The following is a 24,958-nucleotide window of genomic DNA, read 5'->3' as shown; positions in this document are numbered from 1 at the left end:
AAAAATGCACTTCATTCCAGAACCTTCAAGACATCAGACTTGCATTTATCTAGCACTTCATGACCTCAATACATCCCAAAGTACTTTACAGTCAATAATGTATTTTTGAAGTGTAGTTACTGTTGCAATGTAGGAAACGTAGCAGCCAAGTTGCACACAGTGAGCTCCTAAATCAGGAATGTGATAAATGACTAGATAATCTGTTTTTAGTGATGTTGGTTGAGGGATAAATATTGACCAAGACACTGGGGATAACTCCCCTGCTCTTCAAAATAGTGCCGTGGGATCTTTTACATCCACCTGAGGGGGCAGACTGGGCCTCGGTTTAATGTTTTATCCAAAGACTGCACCTCCAACAATGCAGCACTACCTCAGTACTGCACTGGAGTGTCAGCCTAGATTTTGTGCTCAAGTCTCTGGAGTGGGACTTGAACCAGAGTCAGAAGGTTGTGGGTTCAAGTGCTACAAACTGAGCCACAGCTGACATTCAAGTAAAGGCACGGTCGGGGCAATTGTGACCGTTTGGGTGGTACAGTCGCAAAGCAAATTGCCTGCCCATTATAGAACCTGCCCGATTTCCATTGAAATCAATAGAATGAAGATCAGGCAGATTCCGGTGGATGGGTGATCCACTTTGGCCAAGCAGCAAAGGTGAACATCACCCCATAGACTTTGAAAACAATTTTCTCCATTTGCAAACTCAATATACCAAGTCCCGATTTTGCAGTAATCAAGTTTATCTGCAACAATCTGTTGTTCCAGAATAGAAAAAGTAAGTTTTGAGAAGGTTATTTCAGTAATGAAGCCATATGCACACCCATTTTCATACTTCTAACCAATACTTCAATCAATCTAATTTCTCAAAAGTGGGGGGGGAAAGAAAACACATGCACTCTCCCTTCCATGAGCTGACCTGACTGCCAGCATTTTAACTTTAGCCTGCAGTCTTTAGAAGCCTCACTGATGCCCAAGAGAGACAGACACACAGGCAGAGACAGAGATAAACTTCCTATCTGGTCAGTGATTCACCAACAGACCAGACAGTAATACCAGCTACCTTTCTTCCACTCCTTGGGGTGAGAGTTTAAAGAGAACATCTGCTGCTCTCAATGAATTGGCAGCCAGTCTAGTTTATAGGTCTGGGATTAGTAAATTGACCCTCATTGAATCAGGTTGGAATAGACTGAGCTATGACATTCCATAAACTGGCCCATCTAGCTTAAATGCCTGCAACGTCTTTAAAAAAAAAGTGCTGTCTGAATTCACTTTTAAAAACACAAATATAGTTCACTCCCAAAATCATTCATTCCATCAAAAATCCTGAAATGTTTGATATGCAACCAACAGTCATCACAGTGATACAGCAAATGTGATGTTGATATACACCTAGCTTGTACATCAGGAAATCAGAGCAGAAAATGTTTGAATAGAGAAAACAGCAATGACTTTATTTGACAAGGAAGCAACATGTGATAAGTACATTTACAACGCATCAAGATTAAAAATGGTCACCAATTGACAAAGCACACATAAAATGAAATCAAAATGTTTGAGACCTTTGTTGCACAATATTTCAATTAACTTGACTGGCCCTTTTGTCATAGACCCCTAAAGCAATACATTATAAATTTATTTTTATCAAAAATGTTGTGAAATGTGATGCTCATTTTGATTTCAAGGGTGGAGGTTTTATATAGTTTGGGTATTAACTACAAAAAAATAGAACTGAGCTTCTATGGGATATACTAGTTGTTAAAATATTGCAACAAATACCTAAAACGGTATAACAAGCATCACTATAAGGGAAGATTTCTCAATTATGCACCGTAAATTGGTTCACCCATTAGGAAGCTTTTTTTTTGCTAAAATACCCAAATAATGCTTCTATTAATCCATTAATTAGAAACCCTCTCCAGCAAGGGACTTAGAGACTCTTCCAACATGCATAAATCAGTTTTAACAAATAAGATGTCTGCACTGAAGTAAATGCTGACTCACAATGAGCTGCTCAGGTAACCATTGGCTTGCCAACTGCTAGCATGTCCATTTGAAATCACAGTCTTGGTTTATAGCTCGGTGACAAAGTATAAGTAAAGACCTTGTAAATTTCTAAAGTTCAACTAAAGTTAAGCATAGGAATAGCATTTTAAATAGATTTCTACATAATTTGACTAAACCAAACTTTACAGTAGCAACACTGGATGATAAATTAGTAAAGGGATCATTGGGCAAGTTACTTGATAATCAGTATGAATATGGGAATGTTATTAGATAGATGACATTTTAAAAAAAATTGCAGTTTCACATCAGCATATTTGTCGGCAAGTGCCGTAAAATTGCATAGAAATTAAGCGTGTGGAACTCACCAATAAACCCAATTGCCTGATGGAGTTCTTGGCACTCCCTACTTCAACTATTTATAGGTTAAATTAATTTACAACACAGAATTTATAACAGATCAAGCAGATTGTACACTGGTTTAAACGGAAGAAAAACAAAGAAACAGTACAAAGACTGGCAACTTAAAGCTATATCACCTTTCACTTAAAAAAAATTATATCTTGCTTTCACCAAGATTATCCTGAGAAACTGCAGCTTTTTATATCATGCAATAGGAATTCTAAGTCTGATAATATCTTGCATGGAAATCTTCAATGTTGCTTGGCCTTGCACAGTTTATATGGAGCCCATAGTGATTTTGAAAAGAGAAATGGAAACTAGTGTATATTACAACATTGCAGGTAAGAAAGAATCCCTTGCTGGAGGAGAGTGCCAATTTGCAATCATGAACCCCAAAAACTATGTACAAATCTTTTACCATTAGCAACATGTGAATGGATAATAGCAAAGAGGTCCATTTACACATGCACCATTCTAGCAAAAGAAAAGATCTACTTGAATCTAAATTATTTCAGCGGGGCTAAATGTAAATTTTGACTGAACTGGCTTAATCTGGATTGGTTTGGAACTCACCTGCTACTAATAGAATGCAATCTTCAAGATCGAATAGTAACTTAAGGACTAAGTGATCTCGATAGAAAGTGATTATAATGTTCAAAAACTACAGTAATTATAAGTTTGCACAAATTTTCTTCACTGAGGTTCACAAAAAGAGGCACAGAAGTAGACATATGCCAAGGATGTTCAAGCTTTTGTCCATGTGGGCCACGTGTACCACGGAGCTGCCAGGACCATGTAAATTTTAAAATTAATGTTCATTAATTTGCATGTGCCTGAAATTGCTGATGGTAACAGATCTTCGAGTTTGGATTTAAGATTAATCCACCAATGAAGCAATACTAAACAGCTCCTTACAACTTCCAGGCCCACAAATTTCAAACAAATCAACAATACAAATGCAAAAAGGACCACTTTTTGAGGGCAGACTGCTAGAGCTCAGGGATCTACATGGGGCCCTAGGGTGACATGGCATTGAAGACATTGGGAAGTGGAGAAGAGATCAAAATAATGAGGACAGGTCACCCAGACTGTTCTAGCAACTAGTACAACAGAAGCATTAACAGAAGCTTCAGAAAGGTTACATGTCTTACCTCCCTCCTTCTCAACTGGAGGACAGCACAGTTAAAAGGTGTGAAACAGAGAGGGACAAAAACTAGAAATATCAAGATGGGTTTATACTGCAATGAGTCAATAAACAAGAGTAATAACTTTGAAACACAATCTCCTAAAGTTCCACTGCAATGTCTCTCAGGTTAACCTTAGTTCAAGAGATTTACACATTACAAAAAAGACCTTATACAACTTTAATTGAAACCAAGTATTTTCGACCAAAACAAAAAACATTCTCCACCCCTTTCTGGATAGTTGGGTGCTCAAGGCTGCAGCCTTCTTCACAACCAACATCCGTCTGTGTGTGGAGACATATTTAAAACCAACTGAGGAACCATTTCAATTCCCTCCAAGGTGGAATGATTTGCTTCCCTGCAGCACTGTAGAGCAGACAGACCCTTTCTCACCTTGCCAAGAAACACATACAAATTTCACCCAACAGAACACATGTAAGCAAATGGTGGCTAGCTCTGTGATCTTGGGATCAGGATTTAAGTGCTCCATTTGCACCAGTCTAATGTAAACTGTTACTTTAATATTGCTTAAGTGCTTAGATAAATTGACAGCATCTTTTTGCATTCTAAAATAAAAACACCCATTGTTAAACTTCACAATGCTAGATTTTCTGGCTATCAGCTTTCAATAGATTTTAAATTTGTACATACAGGTATCTGAATAAATTTAACAGATCAAGGACCTCATGCTGCACAAGCATCCTCCTGGCATACTTTATGAAACCTAGAGAATCTTTTGTTACCTAGATTTGTCCTAGTTCCTTTATGCCATATGTTGTGCAACTTCAGACTGCAACACAAGATTCTCATTCTATTTACTGGAAAAAAAAATTCTATCAGCATCCTGCTAGCTAATAGTGAAGGTAATCCTCAATACTTCAGCTCAATCTTAAATGCTCAGTTTAGCAAACACAAATCCTCCTCACAAATGAATGAGGAAAATTCAAATTTGTCAAACATAATCTACATGCCCTGAGTTTTCTTTTAATAGGCAAAAAGGCAAAAGCAAGATTCTTGCTGTGTAAATTAAGTGCTCTTGTGCAACATTTTCTATATACAGTCTATCATATACAATTAAAAACACTTCAAGGGGGAACAGAATGCTTTTCCATATTCTTATGCCATATAATAGAACAGTATTTTGTATGTCAGAATCAACATCCAATAGCCCTTCCTTGGTTGTGATAATAGCCAGCAGCATAAAAACAGGTAATTTTGAATGGCAATCATTTGGAATGCGTCACCTTGGTGATGGTGCAGGGCTAGAGGACATTGAATTTCTGGAAGGCTGACAGGAGAAAGAAGAGGTTGGTGACAGCTTCTTAGGGCTAAGAACATCTCCATTTTGTAGTTTCCACAGAAGTTCTTCATTTTCCATAGATAGGCGCTTGTTGACTTTTGATTCTTTGTGTAACGACTCTTGTAAAACAACCTGTTCACTGGAGAGTTGCCTGCAAAGATACAGAAATTAGAGTGGATTTTGATAATTAAAAGCATTGGTACTTATAATGCAACAAGGCCACATAACAGCCGCAGATTCCTCCAGAATGAGAATTTGAAAAAAATACCAAAATGGAATCCAGTATCTGTTGTGGATCAAGCAAATTGGCCATGGCAAAATTGTGCCAAACCAGAGAATGTATGCTCTCCTTAAGCTTAGCTAGGAAAGACAGCTTGCAAGTTTCCCCTCCTCTGGTAGTGTTTAACATTTGAAATGCTCAGCTTATGGGTGGAAGGAGGGGGACAAATGAGGAGGAGAGGAATGGGCTTGAAATTAAAGGGATAAAATTGTTCAGTGACAGACTCTCAGGAGCCCCAACATTAAAATCAATCCCAAGTGCAAATTGTGGGGCCTTCATACAGAAATATCTTACCAAGAACTGAACTACTCACCAATTATGCAAAGATAATGACAAACACGAGTGACAAATTTTCTATAACAGACGAGGGTGATAGCCAAGAGCACCACACAACTGTATTGCAGGGGCGTTGAAGTTTTTGTCTTTGCGGGGCCCATAAATGCACCTCATGGAGCTTTGAGGGGCCACGTATAAAGTTTAATTCAAATAGGAACAAACAAGTGCAAATAAGACGGACCAGCCTGGACTTTGACAGCCAGGTTGCCAGGACTCGGGGGAAGTTTGTGGCCCTCAATCTTTGGAATTTCTAGCCTACTAATATTTGAGAAGCCAGTTCTTCTCTGTACTCTATATTCAGACGTAGAACAGATTAAAAATGGATCAAAGGGCTCAGAATAGCTGTTCTTGTAAATGCATATAAGGGCGCGAAATGTTGCTATGACTGCAAAAGGCAAGTCATTTATTTTTCCATAATACTCATTATGCTAATGAAATGCACTACAAATGGAAGGAAAAAGCTAGAAAACACTACACGTTTAAGAGGTAGTGAAAAAAATGTAAATTACACAGAAGGGGAAAGCAAATAATATTTCAAAATGCAGAAAATGGACTAGAATTATAAAATTTACCACTGGTTTGAATAAATTATGCAAGTATCAAAAGGAAAATGATTCCCTCAACTGTAACATTACATTTAAATTAGGGACACAAAATAAATAGCCACCCTGAAATTTTACATCCATCAGATTTGGCCATTTTCAATTAGTTTGATCCACAAAGTGCAAATTTCTTTCATCATCCTTCAAACTTTGTAATTGGGCAGGATGTCCATCAGATCCATACCTTCAGTTTCTCAGTGCCACCTCCAAAACAGACCTTTTCATGTCTGCACTGGAATTACATAACCCTTAAAACTGTACTTTTTAAAATCTGTTTCACAATCAATTTATTAAAAGGCCAGATTATTATCAAAAGGAGAAAAAAAAGGTAGAATTAATTCATGGCTAGCTGGCAAGTGAAAATTTCACTTCAGAATCCTGCTTTCATATGTAGATATAGAAAATCATGTAAAGGATTTGCTGCAAATGCAGCATTTACACTGTGCAGCCTCAAGTACCTATACTTTTATTTGGAAAATCCCTGCATTAATTCTCACAAAAGATACATTGGAGACCCCAATGTACTCAATTGTTTGACTTCATAGAGATTTGAGGGTTTATGTTATCTAATATCATATAAAATGAGTTGCATCCTAAAAGCTGATGTGAATAAAACAGACAGTAATTAAAAAGGGCACTACGGCCTTGAACACCCCTTCCTATAATGGGGCACCCAAAACAGCACACGGTACTTCAACTGTAGCCTAACACTGCCTTGTATAAATTTCTAATAACCTCTTTTACTCTTCTACACCAGTCCATATTTATAAAACCCCAAATACTATTAGTCTTTATGACTATCTGCCTGCACATTCACTGAGAATTATGTCTCTGTTCCATCATATCCTTCAGCATCTTTTCATTGAATGTATACTCCATTTGTTGCTTTTCCTCAAAAAGCACACACTTCTCTATATTACATTGCATCTGCAATGTGGCCATCCATTCTGCTAACCTCTATCTTCTTGAAGTCTTCCACAGTCCTCCTCAAACATCCTACTTTTGTGTAGTCAGAAAGTTTCAATATCAGATTCCTTATACCCATGAAATATAACCCTTTGTTTCCTGTCCATAAACCAACTTCCCTTCCATGCTGTACATTTCCTCTTATAACACACACCTATTTTTAGTAATGCCCCACATCAAATGTCTTCTGGAAATCCGTATACACTATCTATTGCATTTCCTTTATCTTTATAAATCACATTCAAAAAACTATTACTTTTTTTTCCCCAGACAACACGTCTTTAACAAATCCATGCTGAGTGTTCTTAGTTATCCCATGCATTTCTAAATACTCACTAATTTAATCTCTCATTATGGATTCCAAGAGTTTGCCCAAAACCTACTACCTATCCTTCGAGTGTTAAATTGGCCAACCTCCAGCCTTGTGGCACAAGTTGTATATCTAAGGAGCACTGAAAGATTATATTTAAAGCTCTTATTTTACCTTCTGATTTTTGTCAAAAGCCTAGGGTGCATGTTAACCGAGTTCTGCTCATTTTCTTCAACACCAATTCATTTTCTATATAGTTATTGCTAACAATTGTTCCATATCCTGCCCTAGTACAGCTACATTCTCACTTGCACCATTTCTAAAAACCAATGCAAGATATTTAATATCTTACATTCATTCTCCTTAATTAGACTCCATTCTTCATTGCTGAGTGGCCACACCCTCCTAATTTTTTTTTAATGTGCCTAGGCAAGACTTTGCTATTTGATATGAATGGCTAAGTTTTTTCACAATCCCTTTTACTGCTCCTCATCTCCCTTTCATCTCTCCCACTACTTATTATAGTCATGATATTCTTTAGCATCGTCACCCCTAGTTTTACCCAGTGCCTTCCTTCGAAAATTGTTTAGTTTTAATCTCTACTTATCCATAGAAGTCTATTATTTGATGTCATTAACCAGGAAAATAAAAAAGGGAACTTGTCTAAAGTCTTTAGATTCCAGCTTCTCATCATTTTTAAAAATGGACCAAGACCATGTCACCTTTAGCTTACTGCAGACATTTGAAAAATTCTTTGATTTACAGCAATCTTACCTTCAGTGTTGCTTGGCTGCTCAAGACTCTTCCCTACCTCTCACCTCAACTTACATTTCTTGGTCTTAAAATTACACAAAGTTCCTACTGAATTCCTAATTTTGTATTACATCTACATGTTCCAACAATTTGCATTTATTTATAGTACCTACAATGTAAAAAAACATTCCAAGGCACTTCACACAAGCATATGGAAATGTGACACTGAGCCAGCAAACGTGAAGTTCAGAGGGGTGACTAACAGCTTGAAGAGATACAGGTGTATGTGATCTTCAAAAAAAAAGGCAGAGGGGTTAAGGGGAGGAATTCCAAATATTCATATTCAGATGACTGAAGGCTTTTCTGCCAGTGATAGGATAGGATGGGGGTGGGGGAAATGCACAAGATAGGATGGGGGTGGGGGAAATGCACAAGATAGGATGGGGGTGGGGGAAATGCACAACACAAGTCAGTGGAAGAGTGTTTTGGGTGGGTGGCAGGGGGCAGGGGGGGGGGGGGGGGGGGAGGGGAAGTGAGGAGATAAATATAGGGCTGGAGAATATTGCAGATAGACTGGGCCAAAGCCATAGAGGAATTTAACCAGAGGTATTGGGAATGGGATGCCAATACAGATTAGAGCTGATAGGTGAGCAAGATGGAGGTTATGTGTACAGCAGCAGATTTTTGGACAAGTTGAAGTTTATGGAGGGTGAAGGATGGAAGGCCAAAGACAGAATTAGAGTAGTCAAATCTGGGGCACCAAAAGAATGCATAATGGTTTCAGCTGCAAAGGGGCTGAGGCAGAGGAAGGCAATGTTGGGAGGTGGATACAAGTGGTTTTCATAAAGGAGGGGTATGGGTTCTGACAACTCAGGATTGAACAGGGCACAAATTGCGACCGGTTTCGTTCAGCCCAAGGAGATTGACTGAGGAGGGGGATGCAATCAGTGAAAGGGAGTAGAGTTTGTGGTGGTGCTCTTTCCAATTTTGACCTGGATGAAAACTCACCCAAGATGATGAGACAAGGGACGTCAGACAAGTAATGACAGGACAAAGGCAGTTGAGGGTTGAGAGAAGTGGAGGAGAGGTAGAACGGGATGTCATTGTACATGGATGTACATGTGGAAGCTAGATTAGTGTTTCCAGATGAAGGTGCAACATGTAGATAAGGAGGAAGGAGGCCAATATTTTTAAAAACTCCAATTTTTTGAGCCATTGTCCTTTTAATCATACCCATATGAACGTTGCAATACTAATGCTGTTACATCTTTGATGCTCTAATACCTTATTTACCAAATCATAGACTCAGAATGGTTACAGCACGGAAGGCGGCCATTTGGCCCATCAAGTCTGTGCTGGCTCTATGCAAGGGGATTCCAGTTACTCCCACTCCCCTGTCCTATCTCCGTAGCCCTGCAATTGTTTTTCCTTTCAAGTACTTATCTAATTCCCTTTTGAAGGCCATGAATGAATCTGCCTCCACCACCCGCTCTGGCAGTGCATTCCTGATCCTAACCACTCACTGTGTAATCAAGTTTTTCCTCATGTCGCCTTTGGTTCTTTTGCCAATCACCTTAAATATATATCCTCTGGTTCTTGACCCTTATGCTAATGGGAACAGTTTCTCTCCATCTACTCTGTCCAGACCCTTCATGATCTTGAATACCTCTATCCAATCTTCTCTGTTCCAAGGAGAACAACCCCAGTGTCTCCAGTCTATTCATGTAACTATAAAGTCCCTCATCCCTGGAATCATTCTAGTAAATCTCTTCTGCACCCTCTCTAAGGCCTTCACATTTTTCCTAAAGTGCAGTGTCCAGAACTGGACACAATAATCCAGTTGTGGCCAAACCAGTGTTTTATAAAAGGTTCATCATCATGAAATCCTTGCTTTTCTACTCTATGCCTCTACTTATAAAGCCTAGGATCCCGTATGCTTTTTTAACAGCTTTCTCAACCTGCCCTGGCACCTTCAATGGTTTGTGTACATATACCCCCAGATCTCTGTTCCTGTACCCCCTTCAGTTTATATCACCTCTCCTCATTCTTCCTACCAAAATGTACATCACATCTGCGTTAAATTTCATCTGTCCACCTATACAATCAGCCTGTCTATATCCTCTTGAATTCTATCACTATCCTCCTCACTGTTCACTACACTACCAAGTTTTGTGTCATCTGCAAATTGTGCCCTGTGCACCCAAGTCCAAATTATTAATATATATTAAGAAAAGCAGTGGTCCCAGTATTCACCCCTTAGGGACACCACTGTACACCTCCCTCCAGTCCAAAAAACAACCTGTCACTACTGTTTCCTGCTACTTAGCCAATTCTGTATCCATGCTGGATCATTACTCATTAGTTAGATCCAAAAAAGCCAAAGACTATGTTGGTTATTTGACAAATTAAGGAAGCAAACCTATACTAGATTTAGAAACACACTATAGATTTGACACTGCTGTTTTCATAGCCAATATCTGGGTAATTGAAACCCGATTTAAAAAAAAACGGATTATTAAAGAGTTGCTCTCATATGCAACCACACCACAAAGCACCGGCCCCAATTGCCCTCCTCATGGCCATTTCATGGCTATGGGGAAATTCATGTTGATAGGTAGTACAAACAATACTCTGCACGTCAGAACCAATTCTGTAAGCGTACAGTGCTACAATGAAGGCTGATAAAGGACTACATTACCCAAACTGCCTCAACTCTAAGCCAGACAGTAAGAGCATTAATGTATCCAACCAGTTTAAATGTTCCACCACATAAATTAGTCAGGACCATAGTAATTCAAGTTTACTACTTCGAAAACAATTGGCATATATCTTGCCTTGATCTGACTTATTTACACTAGTATACTTTCTAATTCAATACAGGAAACATCAATATTAGAAGGGCATCATATTGAGATTATTTGGAACACAGTCATGTGTGTAGATGACATGTGCAAATAACACATTAAGATTTATCATTATGTATGGCCAGTGATTAAAGTGGGATGTGTGAAAGGGGACTCACCCCATGTGTAACCTTTAACCAACCACTTCGGTCTCATTACTCAAATGTAGAGCAATTTTTCTAGAAATTGATCATCTTGTAAACATGTTGCAATGCAAATTTTTCAAAAATACTTATTCAAATCTAAAATTCCTCGACACATGCATGCCTTTCACAGGTTTTGTTTAAAAACCCAAATTCCTTTATCCCTTTAACCATTATGATGGGCTTTAGCTTCCTCAAGTCTCTGCTGCCTTAACTTCCTTCCACCAGAATTATTTCGAGGTTTCTCGCCACCTCCCAGCATTTACTGTGGAGCTACAAGCATCATAGAGAGTTCAAATAACTTAGTTGATCATAAATATCAGTACTCAAATTTCATTTTTATCTAATTCTGGTGAAACTGTGCAAGCTTACAGTACAAATAGACCAAAAGAATTCTGTGACTGATCAGTGATTTTCTAGTTAATATACTCAACAGTATTTTATTCACTTACCTAGACACAGCAATGTGTTTGTCCATTCGAGCTTTTAAGTCTTCATTTTCTTGCAGCACAATTTTAAGCTTTTCATCCAGCACAATATGCTTTTCCATCTTAAAAAAAAAACTTCCGTTTAGATTAGAGTTAAGTTGTCTCTCTTTCATCCCTCTCAACAACTTGGCCCCTCTCATCCCTATCCCAAATCACCACTCCTCTACCAGCCAACTCTCCTGCCACCGTTCCAGGCTTGAATCCCTTTTGTATTAAGCGCACAATTACCCTCTATGCCTCCAAGACCACAGTTGGAGTACTGAGACACTTTATGGGCTCCGTGTTATTGTAAGGATGTTGAGGCTTTAGAAAGGGTACAGCGCAGATTCATAAGGAAGTTGCCTGGTATGAGGAAATCAGATACATAGAAACACTTGGAAAATTGAGTATTTTTGTTAACAGAGAAGGGGTGACTTGATAGGCGTTTAAAATCAAGGGATGGGACAGAAGATGAAAACATTGTTTCTAGTGGTTGAGGTCTAGAACAAAGGGCAGAGATACAAGGCATGAGGTTTAGGGTAGAAAGCAAGAGAAACTTTTTTTTAAAAACAGAGGGTTGTGATACTGTGGAATGCACCAGAGTTAATGACTGAAGCAGAGACTATGTCAATATTTAAGAATTGGTTAAATGGGTGACTACAGGTAAAGGGAATAAGGAAACAGAGCGGGTATGTGGGATTAGGGCTACTGCTTGCATGGAGCATAAACACCAACATGGACTGGTTGGGCTAAATGGCCTGTTTCCATATTCTAATTTCTATGCAAGACATTTTACTGTGTACAGCAGAAGCCACTTCATCTGGTGCGACAAGTTTGCTAATTTTGATGGACCAGACAATTGCATGTGCCTCTATCAGAAAGGAGCACATGGGGAGTAACAAAAGGTGTTGTGCACTGAGGTTACATAGAGTCCTGTGAAGACATGAATAGTATCAAAGGAAAAGCTGAGCTGAATGAACTCAGCTCCAGGAAAGGAGCACAACTGAAGCTCCAGGAGTGAGAGTAGGCAGCCTTCTGGGGGCAAACGACAGCAGGGAGGCACACACAAAAATCAATCTTTTGCTTCGTTTTGTGATAGCTGCTGATTCCAGATTGGTAGCTTTTCCTACTCATGAGTGCCATTAAGATATCGGAGCAAACCAACATTGTTGACTCAACAGATAGCAGTTCAAGCGTGACAGATGATTTGATGCTACAAATATGCTAGGTGTAACGTACACATCAGGTATGACGAGCTGGAGATGTAGGACAATTATATGGAAAATAATTTAAAAATGCATTTCAGTAAAGTATAGTGTGAACTTACTGCAGTTAGCATATCATGCTAAAGTGGAAATTTCAGATCACTGTTCTAGGAACTGAACCACAATATCCAATGCACTTTTAGGATTTCTTATCCAAGTTTAATGACTGTTTTGATAACCCACGTGTGTCACTTTGATATCAAGTTTGATAAAAATGGTAACAGAAGTTACTTACGTCAATGACTCAACAACCATCTCTGATGCAAGAATCAGAGCCTATTCTGAATACTGGACATCCTGTGCTGGATTCAGCCACCCCTGCCCAAGACTACTTACCAGCTTTTCCATCTGCATCAGCTTTTTTTCCTGATGATGTATTTTCTCATTTTTTATTTCCAACACTGCCTTTAGACTTTCTAGTTCTTGTTCCAGATAAAGACTCTGGGGGTCAATTTTCTAGAAATAAAGAACAAAGAACAATCTTAAACTAGAAAGATTTCTCAAATGGTGCTATTATATTTGAGCCAGCAATGCTTGAGCTGCCTTGTTTTATGTTTAAAAAGGTTTGAGAGTTCTAATGTGTGTGTTCTGGGGTTATTTGTTACAATACATCTGGAGACAAGAATCAGTTTAGTGTAATGTGGAAGGAATTAAAATAACTGGATAGATACACCAGGTGAAACGTCCTATAACTGAATTTATGTTTGACGCAAAATGAATTTAACAAATAGAATATTTCAAAATGTCATTTTAGAAATACATAACCAAAACAGTTGTTTCCATATGCCATTGCTTGCTGTAAACAGGCTCCATGTAAACAATGGATATTTGGAGCTTTTCCCATTGGGTTCAAACCAAGTTAATGATTTTTTTTTTTTATTTCCACAAATGATTCACTGACTACGACATCCAGCTCTAACCCTCCACCACCTCGACTGCCTCGTGATGTCAGCTGGCTTTTCCGACAGTCCTGGATGAGCCGCAATTTCCTCCAATGAAACATTGGGAAGACTGAAGCCATTGTCTTTGCAATCCCCCCACTCCTGACAAACTCAGTTCCCTAGCCACTGATTTCATCCCCCACCCCTTCTCAGGCTGAACCACGCTGTTCGCAATCTCCGTGTCCTATCTGATTCCAAGATTAGCTTCTAACCCTGCATCTCCTCCATCACAATGAACACCCTACTTCCACCTCTAACATCGCCCGTCTCTGCCCCTGCCTTAGCCCAACTGCTGCTAAAACCCTCATTCATGCTTTAGTCGTCACCTCCAGACTTGACTATTCCAATGCTCTCCTGGCCAGCCTCTTGTCCTCCCCCACATAAACTTGCTCATTCAAAACTCTACTGCCTGTATCCTAACTCGCACCAAGTCCCACTCACTGATCACCCCTATACATGTTGACCTACATTAACTTCCGGTCTCCCAACACATCCAATTTAAAAGCATCCTGGTGTTCAAATCTCATGACCGTGTCCTTCCCTAACTCAAACCTCATCTGGCCCGACAACCCTGCATTCCTCCAACTCCGGACTCTTGTGCATCCCCCCTCTTCCTTTGCCCCGCCATCGGTAGCACTGCCTTTAGAGTAGGCCCTAAGCTCTGGAATTACTTCCCTTAATCTCAGACTCTCCTAGTCACTCTCCTCCTTCAAGACCCTCCTTAAAACCTACCTCTTGACATTGATTTGAGTCACCCCTATCATCTTTGGTTGGATGTCAATTTTTGCTGATTACACTTCTGTGAAGCACTTGGAGACATTGTCCTATGTTAAAGGAGCTATATAAAATGGAAGTAGTAGTTGTTACTGTGGATATTTGTTACCAATCATACTGTTCTGGGTTTAAAAAAATAATTCTTGGGATGTAGGCATCGCTGGCAAGGTCAACATTTATTGCCCATCCCTAAACTAAGTGGCTTACTAGGCCACTACATAGGGCAGTTAAGAGTCATCCACATTGGTGTGCGACTGGTGTCACATGGGCCTGCGACTGGTGTCACATGGGCCAGACTGGATAAGGAAGGCAGCATTCAGGAAAAGTTTTTTTCAAAAAATGAAAATCTGACAGTTTCATGGTTAGTTTTACTGATAAGTTTTTTTTTAAATTTCCAGATTCTTTTCAAAACTTAATTCAAAAACCTCAAACTACCCATGGTGGGATTTGAACTCATTCCCTGGATTTTTTTTTATTCGTTCATGGGATGTGGGCGTCGCTGGCGAGGCCAGCATTTATTGCCCATCCCTAATTGCCCTCGAGAAGGTGGTGGTGAGCCGCCTTCTTGAACCACTGCAGTCCGTGTGGTGACGGTTCTCCCACAGTGCTGTTAGGAAGGGAGTTCCAGGATTTTGACCCAGCGACTATGAAGGAAAGGCGATATATTTCCAAGTCAGGATGGTGTGTGACTTGGAGGGGAACGTGCAGGTGGTGTTGTTCCCATGCGCCTGCTGCTCTTGTCCTCCTAGGTGGTAGAGGCCGCGGGTTTGGGAGGTGCTGTTGAAGAAGCCTTGGCGAGTTGCTGCAGTGCATCCTGTTGATGGTACACACTGCAGCCGCAGTGCGCCGGTGGTGAAGGGAGTGAATGTTTAGGGTGGTGGATGGGGTGCCAATCAAGCGGGCTGCTTTATCTTGGATGGTGTCGAGCTTCTTGAGTGTTGTTGGAGTTGCACTAATCCAAGCAAGTGGAGAGTATTCCATCACACTCCTGATTTGTGCCTTGTAGATGATGGAAAGGCTTTGGGGAGTCAGGAGGTGTGTCACTCGCTGCAGAATGCCCAGCCTCTGACCTGCTCTCGTAGCCACAGTATTTATATGGCTGGTCCAGTTAAGTTTCTGGTCAATGGTGACCCCCAGGATGTTGATGGTGGGGGATTCGGCGATGGTAATGCCGTTGAATGTCACGGGGAGGTGGTTAGACTCTCTTGTTGGAGATGGTCATTGCCTGGCACTTATCTGGCACAAATGTTACTTGCCACTTATGAGCCCAAGCCTGGATGTTGTCCAGGTCTTGCTGCATGCTGGCTCAGACTGCTTCATTATTTGGAGGGGTTGCGAATGGAACTGAACACTGCAATCATCAGCGAACATCCCCATTTCTGACCTTATGATGGAGGGAAGGTCATTGATGAAGCAGCTGAAGATGGTTGGGCCTAGAACACTGCCCTGAGGAACTCCTGCAGCAATGTCCTGGGGCTGAGATGATTGGCCTCCAACAACCACTACCATCTTCCTGGATTAGTTGTCTAGACCTCTAAATTACTAGTCCAGTAGCACAACCATTAGTTAAGATAACTAGTCCTCAGAAAAGCATATGCTTCGTGTTTATAAGTGTAGGTTTGAAACAGACAATATTTTTGGTTAGTAGGTTAATATCAGCACCAGTTTTACATTGTAGCTCAATGTATTCTGAAGGCCCTCCTACAGTACAAAGTAAACATTTCTGATTGAAAGTTTGTGCCTTCTGAACTTTTGAAAAAAAAACTTAAAATGACAGGACATTGTTTTGCAAAACAGCCAAAACTGCAGATCCTCAATGATATCAAAAATATCTCCAAGTTTCTTTGGGATTATTCTCAACATTATGAACAATTCAATTCCTCTAGAGGAAATGGAAGAAAATCTATTATTTTGGCTAGGCCATACAAAGTTTGTGTTAATACAGTTCCCCTCTTAGGTCAAGATCCGTTATTCTATGGCATTACCCACAGGAAGCATAATAGGAGATTCAATCCTACAAGTTAGTCAGATGTACAGAAAAAGCATATAGCGGAGCCACAGGAGACTGAACAAATAGTTTTACAAATTTGGTAGAGGTATGGCCATGCACAAGGTCAAAAAGGTAAATGAATAGTGCAACTCGTGCCAGATATCAAATGTACAACTGCAAACTGTATTTACTGCAGAAATCCAATGATGAGAAAAACAATTTGTATCCATGTTTGACTACCTTGTTTACAATGTTTCACCATCTTATTTGCAGTACATTTAAATGTTTGCACAAGTTACTTAGTGCCAATTATTTTACAAATTTATTCAAATAAGGTTTCATGAACAAAACCTCCCTTAGAAAAAAAGCTTTTTATTTTATAGAATATGCTTTTGAACAGTGCATAAGCCAAACACCCCAAATTAAAATGTGATTGAATAATAAAGAAAAAAGTGTAAAAACATATCAAGAATGCCAACACAAATAATGCACACCCAATTTAATTCAGCATTTAATGATTAATAGTGCAATCAAAAGACGCAGTCCAAAGCCAAAAAAGTATTCCTTGGGAATAAGGTGGGACTTACTTGATCTTTCTGCCCCTGTGCTTTTGTGACTTCCTCCTTGATTTTAATTTCCTCTTTTAAAGAATCATTTTCCTTATTCAGTTCTGCAATTTGGTCCTGAAGATTAAAAAAATGATTGGACATGCACCCGTAAACATTTACACTTGGTTTGGAATCATCATGCAACATTTGATGTTTTATGGCAAGTTTTTTTTTTGCCACATATTTGTTCTTTGGATAATAGCAATACTAGCAAGGTGGTCTTTATTGCCCATCTTTAATTGCCCTGAGGGATTCAAACATCAACCATAAAGGTGTGGGCCAAACTTAATAGGAATGGCAGGCTTCCTTTCCTGAAAGATGTTAGGGAAACAGTTGAGTTTTTAATAACAATCCAGTAGCTTTCATGGTCATTTTTTGGTGCCAGCCAACAAATGACCAGATTTATTGAATTCAATTTCACAACATGTTATTTCAACTCACTGTGTTAGGCTGCTAGTCTGGTACCATAACAGCTAGGCTAGTGTACCCACTAGACAACCATACCCATTGTCCTTTACTTAATTTTAACCAACAGTTCTAATACTAGATAGTACAATGGCAGGTACAACTGGAAAAAGGTTAGGTATCTCAAATTTGATACTTGTGGTTTCTAGGAGCACAGCATGCTGGAGAAATTGGATGGGGTATCAATGGGAAGTCAGATTTCTCTAATGGTTAACTTTACTTTTGAACTCTTGTCCCATTTTAGTTCATCCATTGTGTGTAAAAGCCTCATCCATATTTATCTTGAAACTACAGTCTCATGACTTTTCTGTACTTCCATTTTTTTTTGTAATGCTTGCTAAGTGTACTTCAACAAATTTGTTCACACTCCCACCTCAGACTCTTAAGTTTTGGTTTCAGTCCCTATCGCGACTTGACTCCAGGCTGCCACTTCAATGCATTACTGAAGGAGTACTATATTGTTGGCGGCGCCATCCTGCAGATGAGATGTTAAACCAAGACTGTCTGCTCGAAGAGCTGTCACCGGCAGACATTAAAAAGTCCCATGGCAGTATTCGAAGTGCAGGAGTTCTCCCAGTGCCCTTCAAATGTTTTGCCCTGGACTACTGCCAAAATGACTGCCTGGTCATATACTTCATTGGTGTTTGGTGGTACTATTGTGTACCAAATAGCTGCCCACAGTAGAATTCATTCAATGTAAAGGTTGGACTAACCTGAAACAGTGATTGTCTCTCTTTAAAGCTCTCTTCAAGTGTCTTCTGATCCAACTCGTGAGATCTGGTCAGTTCTGCAATGAACATAAAATAAAGCCCATCTGCTGTGATAATCATTTGTGATTAAGCAACACATTATACTGGGGAGTGATAAATGTTTGTCAGCTGTGTTACAAAGCATTAGATTTATTACTTTCAAAGTAATTTTACTGATAAAATACAGATAAATCAGCATTGATTACCTGCCAGGTTCTGTTCATATTCTCTCTCGAGACACTCTAGTTTCTTTGAATGAGTTGCAACAAGCTCCAGTTTATAAGCTTCATGTTTAGAGGTTAAGCCTTCAATCTAAATACAAGAGAGATGTTAATTTTTCAGCAGTTTAAGTGAACGCTGGTACTTTGGAATGTAGGAACAGTAGATCATTCTGCCCATCAGGCCTGCTCCAATGTTTTGTTAGCCACATTACTGTCCTTTTAGTGCTGATTTCCCCACCCTTTATTTTACACATCTTGGATGCAAAAAGAAATAATTTTGTCCCAGCATCATCATTCTTCATCTCAACATGCAACAAAAAAATCCCCTTCAAGCCCAATCACTTCTTTATAGCCAGCATCACAATTTGATTACTCAGGTAAGTGAACCTCACTCCCCCACAAGAACATTAAAAAAAAGAGGAGGCGGCCATATGACCCCTCGAGCCTGCTCTGCCATTCAATGAGATGATGGCTGATCTTCTACCTCAACTCCACTTTCCTGCCCGATCTCCATATCCCTTGATTCCAAAAATCTATCCATCTCAGCCTTGAATATACTCAATGACTCAGCATTCACAGCCCTCTGGGGTAGAGAATTCCAAAGATTCACAACCCTCAGTGAAGAAATGCCTCCTCATCTCAGTCTTAAATGGCTGACCCCTTATCCTGAGACTATGCCCCCTAGTTCTAGACTTTCCAGCCAGGGGAAACAGCCTCTCAGCATCTACCCTGTCAGGCCCTCTCAGAATCTTATATGTTTCAATGAGATCACCTCTCATTCTTCTAAACTCCAGAGAGTATAGGCCCATTCTACTCAATCTCAATGGTTTGGAGTGCACCTTTCAAAACTCAACATCTTGAGTTATCTTATCACATGACCCAGGGATTGTAACAGAAAATTCTTCCATACACTGGCCACTGAAATATTGCACATGCCACCATGTGTTCTCTATTTATGGAAGGTGGACCAAAAGCACTCTACAGAGCAAAGTAACGCACGTCAAGTCAACAACTAATTTATTTCACAAATCAATGAACAGTATACAAATTGCACAGAGAGAGTGGTCAATTTTCTGTGCATCTTCATTATGAAAATAAACATAGCTACCTTACCAGCTCTGAACATGGGCATACCATATTCAGCTAAGCTTCTTAAACTAGCTGGCTTATTTTAAAGCACAGGTAAATTCCTGTTGCTGTCTACTAGAACATAGGACACCTTCTGTGTGGGACAGTGAATGCAAAAGTTTGCCCGTGCCTTTCTTAGCTGTTCCTTTGCTGCAGTCAGAGGGAGGGGAACCCTACCCACTGAGCTGTCGATCATAGAGGACATCAGACTAGACGTCCTCTTACAACTGTGGGTAAACAATATACCTTGTTATTTAATTAACCTAGAAAGGATATTCATCAATAGTGAATGAATAGATTTTTTGTTGGTGGCTTAAATGCTAGTCAATGAGTCTGGCTATTCCAGGTGATGAAGTTTCCTAGACCCAGCTTCAACAACCCGAGCAAACAAGGGAAAATCGATGCCGGCATGTCTAACTAATTAGCACTTCAGCCCACTATTGAATCCATAAATTAACTTGCATCTTGAGGAAAGTCATGCTGGCTTACTGTTTTAGAAAAAACCCTGACATACTGAATCTGGGACTACAGAAATGTTTTTTAAAAATTAAACTCAGGCAACCCAAGCAAAATCCATGCTAATACATGCAGTTAACATCATCAGACAGAAGATAAAAATCAAGATAGAAGGGTACATTTGACAGTAAGATCGGCTTACTGGGGTTTCTTTGGGCATGTGTTAGAAAATAATTGCATTTGTATAGCACCATATGCATCCTCTTTACAGTGAATTACTTTTGAAATGTGACAGTTTTGTAGACAAACATAGTAGCCAATTTGCACACAGACCAGTTAATCTGCTTTTGGTATTGATTGAGGGATACATGTTGGCCAGTACACTGGGAGATCTCTGCTCTTCTTGAAAGAGTGCTATGGGACCTTTTACATCCATCTGAACAGATGGATGGTATCTCAGTTTAACATCTCATCTGAAAGACGACACCTCCAATAATACAGCACTCCCTCAGTATTGCACTGAAATGTCAGCCCAGATTACACACTCAAATCTCCAGAGTGGGACTTGAACCTACAACCTTCACAAGAGCTAAGTGTGCAACAACTTAGCCAAGCTGACATGATTGGGGATAGGGTACTGGGCTTAAAACAAATTTTAAAATTCAATGCTTACAAACTGCCTGGTTAAAAGAGTATAATTTTTTAAAAATATTGGATAGGAGTCAACATTTCTTAATTTTACGGATTCAGTCACTAAACAGGTAGGAAAACTTAAAAATGCCTTAAAGCAAATGTACCATGCTGTAATGAAAGGAGATTCAACAAAAATTTTTTTTAAAAAAAATCTATAGTTGCAATTGGAGCTACACCAACAATTTGGTCAGTAATGTTTTTGCATTGGCAACAGTAGTAGGGAAAATGGTAGAATCTACTATTAAGGATGTAGTAACAGGCACTTAGAAAAATCATATGATTAGGCAGAGTCAACATGGTTTTATGAAAGAGTGTTTGACAAATCTATTAGAATTTGAGGGTGTAACTAGCAGGGTAGATAAGTGAGAAACAATGGATGTAATATATTTGGATTTTCAAAAGGCATTTGATAAGGTGCCACACAAGATAAGGGCTCATGGGATTGGGGTAATATTAGTATGGATTGAGGATTGGTTAACGGACAGAAAACAGAACAGGAATAAATGGGTCATTTTCGAGTTGGCAGGTTGTAACTAGTGGGGTGCCGCAAGGATCAGTGCTTGGGCCTCAGCTGTTTACAATCTATATTAATGACTTAGATGAGGGGACAGAGTGTAATGTACCCAAGTTTGCTGACAATACAAAGCTAGGTGGGAAAGTAAGCTGTGAGGAGGATGCAAAGGGATATAGACAGGTTAAGTGAGTGGGCAAGAAGGTGGCAGATGGGGTATAATGTGGAGAAATGTGAAATGACCCACTTTAGTAGTTAAGAATATAAAAGCAGAATTTTTTTTATATAACAGGTGAGAGACTAAGAAAGGTTGACCGTCAGAGGCATTTGGGTGTCCTCGACAGGGTAGATGCTGAGAGGTCGTTTCCCCTGGCTGGAGAGTCTCGAACTAGGAGCCTTGGTCCTAAATAGCCAACTCCTTATCTTGAGACTAAGATGAGGAAAAATTTCTTCACTCAGAGGGTTGTGAATCTTTGGAATTCTCTACCCGAGGGCTGTGGATGCTCATTGAGTATATTCAAGACTGAGATCAATAGATTTTTGGACACGAAGGGAATCAAGGGATATGGCGGGAAAGTGCAGTGGAGGTGGAAGAACAGCCATGATCTATTGAATGGCAGAGCAGGCTCCAGGGGCGGGATGGCCTACTCCTGTTCTTATTTAGGTTCTTATGTAAAGATGATCTTTACGATTTAAATTGTCAGCTTTTAAAAGTCTGATCCAAGCAAACACTTGATTGAAGCACTGTATTTTTAAAACAAGGTACTGAATGGGTATATTTAACATGAGATATTCAACTCCTTCAGAATACTAAAATTCCCTGCCTAATACTATACCATTGAGTACACCATTGCCACAAGGACTAGAGATCAGAACTACCATCACATTCTCAACGCAAATGGAGATGGACAATAAAGGCGGCTTGGCCTGCATCCCAAGAACAAATTTTAAAAATATATTTATAGACCAGAACGATTCCTATCCAAACTGAAGTATTAAAAAGCATGTACATTTGATAGCCTATCCAGGGTTTGAAGCTAGGTTAGCGGCAATACTTCATAGTCTGAATAGTTTTGACATAAAGAATCAGTAAGTCACCATAAATTGCTATTTTACATTGATTTCCAGTCCATGCAAAATGTAGCCTTGAGATACTGAATGGAACCTTAATAAATTAATGCTGTTTGAGGGGACTTTGATTATTTAACTTCATGCTCATTGAAGCAGAATTAACATTTTCATATTGAATGTAAATCTATTAAGAACTGTAAAGGACAGGTCAAGCCTCTGAGCAGGATAAGTAGTTCTAGTGTTTACGTTGGGAGTGTCAGTTTGATTTGTTTTTTGGACAGCAATTGGCAAATGTGGCAGTTTGAGAAAGAAAGGAGGAAAAATAAGTCAAAAGAAACTTACCCCACTCAAAGTATGCATAATTAGACAAAACAAACGAACAATTAGATCAAACCACATGCCTAGCTGGTGTAAAAAGGAGTAGAGGCGAGATTATATTTTATCCCCTCAAAAGGAAGAGAAAAAAGTTCATCTAAAGATACAGACCTCCTTTTGCAGCTGTGCTTGCAGATTTCCCACTTCATCTTTAAAGGTTTGCTGTAGATGCTCCTTCTCTGCAGTGAAGAGCTGTTCGAGTCTTTCTTCCAAACCTTTAATTTCAGTCTGGTGTTCTTCAGATAGCTTCTGAATCAATCCTTCATATTTGTTTTGCAGTTCCTCTCCATCCTTCTCTAACTTAACACAAGTCAAATTCCTCGTCTCTGGCAAAAGCAGAATTGAGAGAAGAGAGTGAGATAGGAAGACAAATTTTAAAACTTTCCTGATTTCGGCTATGGGTTTGTGTGCGTTTTCGCACAATTCCCAGCTTAAACATTTCTTAGCAGTAAACCTTGCAAATCAAGGGGTTTTTCTTGTGCCTTAGGCAAAATTTCTAAAGATGTAACTCAATAGTAGTTTATCAATTCAACATAATGGATCCCAAATACACCAAATGTTTCTTTACAAAAGGTAACTTGTGGCAGTTAATTTTGTAAAAAAATGGATTCTGGCTATGTGGTGGTCTGATTCTAGGATTTTAGAAGTTTCACACACAAAATATCAAAAGGATGTCTTTTTAAAAGCAAACTGTAGTACTATTGATTTAATTGGAAAATTTTGAAGACTTCAAAAATCTGCTTGGAGTTCCAGATTGCTTCAAATTGATTCGGTTCCTTTTGCATTATTTTCAAAATAGTATTTATTCAGAAAAGTAAAGCCTGCTGCTTTGGACAGGTTGCAAAACTATAACCTGCAATACACACTATTTAACTAAGAGCTAATTGCCTACTTGGTCTCGAGACTCGAGGAAGCTTTCTGGTCAATAATCTAGAGTTGGGAGAAAGTAGCCCACTTTTTGCATCCATCAAGAGGATGGAAGAGAGATAGGTTTATGGTCCTTGATTTTCCTACAAAAGTTATGCCACTCTCGTGCATTGCTAAGGAGCAATTACCTTTTCAAAAACTGTGCATAAAGCAATCAAGTGGCAAACGGTGGCCTCTGGAGGTATTATAAACGCAAAACAAAAAAAAAAATTTGTATCTGTGCATCAACCTTACTAAAAAGGATGGTGGGCAAAGTTTCTGACTCTCCACCACTGCCATTCTTCACAATTTCACTATTAGAATTAATATGTCCTAGGCTACTCCGCTTTCTCTTCTTTTATGGAAACACTTGACTTTCACTCAGTATTCCCTATTACAGCATGGCTGAGTTATGTAACAGACATGGAGTACAAACATAGCACATTTCACAGCACTAGGAACTGTAATCTCAATCTAAACTTGATTAATCCACAGCTGGAATTCTTTTGGGGTGGGGTGGGGTGGGAGGAAAGAGAAGGGAGGGAGAAGAGCGCCCACTTGGAACGGGATAATTTTAAGAATACTCAAACTTCATACACTAACTCTTCTATAATTTAGCCAAAGGAATCTGAAACCAACATCCCATAAGAACATAAGAAATAGGAGCAGGAGTAGGCCATATGGCCCCTCGAGCCTGCTCCGCCATTCAGTAAGATCATGGTTGATCTACCTCAACTCCACTTTCCCGCCCTATCCCTCAATTCCCTAAGTGTCTAAATGGCCAATCCCTTAACTTGAGACTACAACCCCTAGTTCTGGACTCTCCAGCCAGGGGAAACAGCCTCTCAGCATCTACCCCTCTCAATCTTATATGTTTCAATGAGATCACCTCTCATTCTTCTAAACTCCAGAGAATATCAATCATAAAATTATAGAAATTTATTGTCACAGAAGGCGGCCATTCAGCCCATCATGTCCGTGCCGGTCAAAAAGGAGCTATCCAGCCATATCCACTTTCCAGCTCTTGGTCTGTAGCCTTGTAGGTCGCAGCATTTCAAGTGCACATCCAAGCACCTTTTAAACGTGATGAGGGTTTCTGCCTCTACTGCTCTTTCAGGCAGCAAGTTCCAAACCCCCACCACCCCCTGGGTGAAAAAAAAT

General features: G+C 39.6%; 1 protein-coding gene across 8 annotated transcripts in view; it reads right to left on the bottom strand.

Moving 5' to 3' along the window:
* Positions 1-1,421: 1,421 nt before the first annotated feature.
* The window catches only part of mtus1b (microtubule associated tumor suppressor 1b), a 184,524-nt gene continuing 160,987 nt past the window's right edge, over positions 1,422-24,958 (bottom strand). For all 8 annotated transcript variants that reach the window (XM_067986903.1, XM_067986894.1, XM_067986926.1 and 5 more), the window contains 7 exons: positions 23,003-23,217; positions 18,643-18,748; positions 18,401-18,474; positions 17,202-17,297; positions 13,246-13,365; positions 11,630-11,727; positions 1,422-5,035 (listed from right to left, as the gene is read on the bottom strand). In XM_067986903.1, coding sequence (XP_067843004.1) covers positions 4,825-5,035; positions 11,630-11,727; positions 13,246-13,365; positions 17,202-17,297; positions 18,401-18,474; positions 18,643-18,748; positions 23,003-23,217 — 920 coding nt within the window. In that variant the 3' untranslated portion in view covers positions 1,422-4,824. The remainder of the gene's footprint in view (positions 5,036-11,629; positions 11,728-13,245; positions 13,366-17,201; positions 17,298-18,400; positions 18,475-18,642; positions 18,749-23,002; positions 23,218-24,958) is intronic.

This window comes from Heptranchias perlo, chromosome 1 (genome assembly GCF_035084215.1).
Source record: "Heptranchias perlo isolate sHepPer1 chromosome 1, sHepPer1.hap1, whole genome shotgun sequence".
NCBI lineage: Eukaryota > Metazoa > Chordata > Chondrichthyes > Hexanchiformes > Hexanchidae > Heptranchias > Heptranchias perlo.
Note: the sequence above shows the minus strand (reverse complement) of the source record. Positions and strands in the feature narration are given on the sequence as shown.